Source organism: Sinocyclocheilus anshuiensis, unplaced genomic scaffold, assembly GCF_001515605.1.
Source record: "Sinocyclocheilus anshuiensis isolate Anshui unplaced genomic scaffold, SAMN03320099.WGS_v1.1 scaffold1186, whole genome shotgun sequence".
Taxonomy (NCBI): domain Eukaryota; kingdom Metazoa; phylum Chordata; class Actinopteri; order Cypriniformes; family Cyprinidae; genus Sinocyclocheilus; species Sinocyclocheilus anshuiensis.
The window spans coordinates 21,984-27,617 of NW_015554146.1; the positions used below are offsets into that span (position 1 = coordinate 21,984).

The 5,634-nt window shown below is 42.4% G+C and overlaps 1 protein-coding gene across 1 annotated transcript in view; it reads left to right on the top strand.

The window, feature by feature from the left end:
• The first annotated feature begins 329 nt into the window (after window positions 1-329).
• LOC107670563 (complement C1q tumor necrosis factor-related protein 7-like) overlaps window positions 330-5,634 on the top strand; it is a 13,920-nt gene continuing 8,615 nt past the window's right edge. Inside the window, exons 1-2 of the mRNA XM_016463202.1 lie at window positions 330-635; window positions 3,475-3,714. Of these exons, the coding sequence (XP_016318688.1) occupies window positions 509-635; window positions 3,475-3,714 (367 nt within the window). The 5' untranslated portion in view covers window positions 330-508. The remainder of the gene's footprint in view (window positions 636-3,474; window positions 3,715-5,634) is intronic.

Genomic DNA, 5,634 nt, shown 5'->3' on the forward strand with positions numbered 1-5,634 from the left:
ATCAAGCTTCTATTCTAGTTCATGTGCAAGTGTAGTTTCACATTTTTGCAGGTAAATAGGAAAGTTTAGGATCTTCAACAAATCGTGCAGACTGTGGATATTAATGTGTGGTTGGTGGGGGAAAACTGTGTTCATGAAATGGAACAGAATGGAATGAGAATAAGAAAACAGTTTGTGCAGCAGTTTCATTTGATAAATTCTTCACTGGTTGAGTGTGTAGTGTATGATTGCTGTAGCTAATGTGTGACCTCACTGAGAAACGTTGGAGGTGTGTCTTTCAAGTGGGTGGTTAAAAACTCTTTCCACAATTAAATCAGGAATGCTGAAAGATCACTGCAAACATCTTGCAGAAATGCACTCATTTAGAGAGATTGATGAACAGAGAGGGACGGAGACAGACAGAAGCATGAGGACAGATAGAGAGAAGTCAGAGAGAGTCACAGTAGTACAGAGGGAGAGATGATTATGCCATATATGTATCTGCTCCAAACGTTTGGCTTATTCATGGATGTACAGAAAGAAAAATCTGAAGCCGAGAAAATACGACACAGCTCAAACTGAGGAATTCAAACAAGTAAAGGACATCACTGAAATAATAAATCAGGACGACAAAAACAGACCTGCGACAGAAACTGGCAAGTCACTATTTTTGTTGTTTAGAGCATGTATTAAACAGGTTCTGTTTAGTACTGTATTTGGTTAAATATTGTTAATATTGTATCTGGTTTTGTCATCAGTTGGAGATTGTGAGATGTAACCATTTGTTGTGCTTTTCAAAGATATCAGAGATTATTATATCTTTTTTAATATTTGATTTATTTGTTGGTAAGATCGGGTCTCATGTTTTTCATGTGTTAAAAAACATGAGGAAACTGTTAGAAAAAAAAATCATAATTTACTCACCCTCATGCTGTTTCAAACCCACAATAAAAAAAATGTATAGGTAACAACTCAAGATTTAGTTCTGTTTCTCACATAAATCTTTTGCGAGACTTTGAATAGTCCACAAGTTATATGGATCACTATTATGGTAACATTTTCACTCATTCTGTGTTCCACAAAATAAATGCATATGGGTTGGAAAAAAACACGAGAGTTCATAAATGATGAGTTTTCATTTTTTGGGTGAACTTTTCCAGACTACAGTTTTATGATGGGACAGAGTTGTCATAGTAACAGTGTTTGTCTCTCAAAGGAGGATGTTTGGTAGTATCATTTCACACTTCTGCTGAATGTCACAGATGTTTCATTGCATTCACCATCACAAACCGGATTTAAGAGCGTATAAATGTGTTACGGTCACAGCTGTGCTTGGCTCATCAGACAGTACAGCTATGAAGGACATATTTCTGAATGGTGAGATGATTTTTGACACTTTTTGTTGATTGAGATTCACTTAAACCTGATCTCTGTATCTGAGCAGCATCGCTTACACAACCACTGAGCTACAGTTTCAATGTTCTGTATCGCTTGTACGGTTTCAGAATGCTTTATTTGAGTGCTAAATATCAGGTGGTCTCAGTATTTAGGTGCACAATTCAGAAAGCAAAAGATGAGCACACAAGCATTGATTTAGCCCAACTCTCTGTTAGCAAATCATATGACAACATGTGCTTGTTTGTTCTTCTGTGTATTTCCAGATGTCTTATGCAATTTTTACAAACTTAAATAATGAAAGCACAATTTCAGGACTCAAAATCTGTCCAAATATTACAAAAAGCCTTACAACATTATCTGTGTGTGTGTGTGTGTGTGTGTGTGTGTGTGTGTGTTAAGCATACACCAGCATACACCTGTCATTTAGTATGCATTATGCATAAAATTAGGAATTAGGAATTATGCATAATATATGCCAGTGGGTAAAGGAAAAAAAAAAAAAACACTTCATGATATATTCTTTGAAAACAAGTCTTAATAGTTTTTTTTAACAATTTAATTTAATGCAACACATACATTTATGCTTATTTTTCTGAAAAACAAGACAAAATGTATTTAACAACATCATATGACAATAATTTGGTACTAGAATCAGTATTTTCAGAGTCTTACACTGTTGCTTTCTGATGTAGTTCAGTGATGTTGTAGCTCTGGAATGAGCTGGATCAGAGCCTCAGACTCATTACCATATCATCATTCAGAAAGGCCTATAAGATGACTTCTGTGGCATGCCATGCATCTGAGCTGATGTCAAAACTCACAAAGTCCTGCAAGGGTTCAGCATATTTGTGGACGTATGAACACACAGAGTTTAGGTAATCACATGCCTGTGCACATCTGAATTCTTAAGGACACAATATGTGATATTTTTGGAATATTTGGCAGGGATAAAGTCAGATGTGTAATCATAATAAACTGCTCATGCAGTTATTTTCCTATTGAAAACACGTGCTGAGAAGCTGTGCAGTCTTGTTTTACGGTACAATGCATGTGTTATTTTACCACTGTTTTTGTCTGTTTCAAGACTGGACAAGTTCTTCATTTTTAAGAATCGCAGTATTGTGTTTTCATTTCTGTAGCATGTAAACTTGGCTCTGGTAAGTTCCCCTGTTGATCTGAAATATCTTTTAGTAAATGTTTCAATTTTATAACAACTTTTTCCTGATATGATCCAATACAAAACAAATAAACACATGCACTTAATGTACAGTATATACATTTGTAAGATTTATATTACATTTGCATTTTGTTTGTAATTTAATGCACAGATTACAAATAATATCAGTGTGTATGTGTGGTCAGCAAACAGTCTAAACAATAAAATGTTCTGTTATGAAGTTCAAAGACAGAAACATCCTCTTCCTGTTAATGTGAAACAGTTTGTCGTTCTGAAATCTGGAAATACACTGGAATGATTGCCAGTAGTCTTGTTCAAAGCCTGTGGCACACTAAACTGACATCATAGAACAAACAGGGATGAAAGCTGACTGTCGTCTTGCAATGCCTGTGTCTAGGCCAAAATTTGTGCTTGGACACATGTATGTTGTGCGCCTTCGCAAGCGGAAACAGCTCTCCATACCAGCAGGTGGCAGTCGTCTGTATTTATCATTTGACTAAGACTGCGGATATGCAAACAAAGCAGCACTTCCTTACCATTTTGAATATGAACTATACTGATCAGCTGGTCTTCACTTACTTAATTCCAGATGGCCATGAAAATGTTCACTTATTGGAATGCTCAGAAATTATGAAGATGTAAAATGATAAGAGTCTTCTGTATGCACTGTTGTTTTCTTGCCTTTGCCACTTTGGGTTTTCTTCTCATGCACTGGTTCACTAAGCTGAACAGCCAATCAGAGCCACTGATGGAGTCTGACTATTGCCAATAGTGTGGCATGCACCACAAAAACTGGGCACTCAGCATCAGCTTAGTGTGTCATGACCTTAAGGCAGAGTTCAGCCAAAAATGAAAATTCTTCATTTGGGTGAACAATCTGGTTTCTGTTTAATCCTTGCTCTATCATTTTTTGTGCTTAGGTCTGAGGATGTGGACGATTGTGGGTGTGGTCTGTCTTTCTCAGTGCATTATGGGTCAGCTGCTGGAGGCCAGGACCAAGGGAACCCTGCCTCAGTTTATCTGCAGCATTCCAGGTGTGCCAGGAGCCCCGGGAAAGACCGGACCCCCTGGGCCTCGTGGAGAGGATGGCCATGTCGGAATTCCAGGAAGAGATGGGAGGGATGGACGGAAGGGGGAGAAAGGAGAAAAAGGAGAACCAGGTAGAGGAAATTTCCTAAGCAACTGAACGGTTTCTCAGGCAAAGATAGTCCCTGATGATGTGAAAGATCATAAAATGTTTACAGATAAAGTTAACTGAAAATGGTTTGTCAAAGGGTGCTTCTCAGTTCTTATTTGTGCATCCTCACATCTTAGCTCCACCCCCCTTAAGCCCGAGACACACTGCATGATTTTCGGCTGTCCCAGACGAAAGACTGGCATCGTGAATCGTGGCTCCTAATCGGTGGTCCTGTGTCGTACAGTGAGAGAGGTTCAAAGAAGGCCATTGTCACGGTCTTGCGACCAATGATAGCCTACGATACAGCGTGATCATCGCACCGTGTGTTTGCTGGTACGATCCACGTTTACTGACCAACCAATAAAAATGTGACATGAAATCAACGCGACATGGCGCTAAAACATAAAACTGCTTACCTCAAGCTCTTATGCCTTCCTCTTTCGCTGCTTCTACTTTTTTTTTAGTACACATAAAAACTCCAACTGCAACATGTGTGACACGTGTTGGTTTCTGTTTAGTTCCTGTCTGTTTTTATTTGGTTCATTTCCAGTTCTCATCATTAGTTAATCATCGTTCATTCTGTTCACCTGCTTTGTATTAATCATCTCGTTTACTCCTTGGTTCCCTGTCTTTATAAGCCCTCAGTTTCTGTCTTTCCTTTGTCTTGGATTAATGTTATTCTTCAATGGTTTATGTGGTTGATGCTTATTAAAAACTCCTTTTCTTCTACTCCTTCGTCGTGCACAATTACTACAACCACAACCCCATGAAAGAATCCAGGACCAATTACAGATGAAGATGAACTGGGCTGAGGATTATCTCCTGGAATTCCAGCAGGAGGGAAGGCCTTTGGAGCAGTATGTGGAGGAGTTTCTGAGCCTGATACATCTGGTGAGTTGGAGCGACTCCATGCTTAATGCGTGCTTCCATATGGGACTAAAATATGACAATTTGTTTAGTTTTTTTACTCCTGGCGATTGTTATAGACCCATAACCGAAAGTAAGCGGCATGGAAACCGCCGCACATTTCACTGCGCCTTTCACCCCGAGCCTAGAGGGGAATCTGTGGAGGAGAAGATGGTTGGTTCTGCTCCTTAGAACGCCAATCACTCAGGCCCGCCGGCCGCCGCGGGCTCAACGCTATTGGACATGGCGCTCCCCCGGAGTTCACGGCCCCTATCCTCTCTTCAGAATCGGCTCTAGAAAGCTCTCCTTTCTCTCCTGAGTCTCCGCTAGTGCCGTCCAGCTCTCCATCGTATCCGGAGTCTCCTTCGTCTCCGCTGGTCCCGTCCAGCCCTCCTTCATCTCCTGATTACCCCGAGGTAACCAGCCTTGCACCTCCAGAGTCAGCTCCTCTAGAGCGCCCTCCAGTGCCCGCTCCTCATAAGCACCCTCCACAGCGCCCTCCAGTGCCTGCTCCTCGTAAGCGCCCTCCAGAGCACCCTCCAGTGCCCGCTCCTCGAAAGCGCCCTCTAGAGCCTGCTCCTCCAGAGTGCCCTCAAGTGCCCGCTCCTCCAGAGCTCCCTCAAGTGCCCGCTCCTCCAGAGCGTCCCCCAGGATTCCTAGATTTCCCCAAGAAAATTTTTTTTGGGGGGGGGGCATATACCGCCATGGCCTTCTGAGTCCCCTGATCCACCATGGCCTCCTGAGCTACCAGCTCCGCCATGGCAACCTGAACTGCCTGCTCCGCCATGTCCTCCTGAATCCCCTGATCCGCCATGGCCTCCTGAGCTACCTGCTCTGCCATGGCCTCCTGAGTCCCCTGCTCCGCCATGGCTACCTGAACTGCCTGCTCCGCCATGGCTCCCGGAGCGCCCTGATCCGCCCTGGAGGCTCTCCTTGTCTCCATCCTGTTCCAGTCCTGCACCAGCCTCCAGGGCGCCCACCCCCCCTCCCCGGTGGT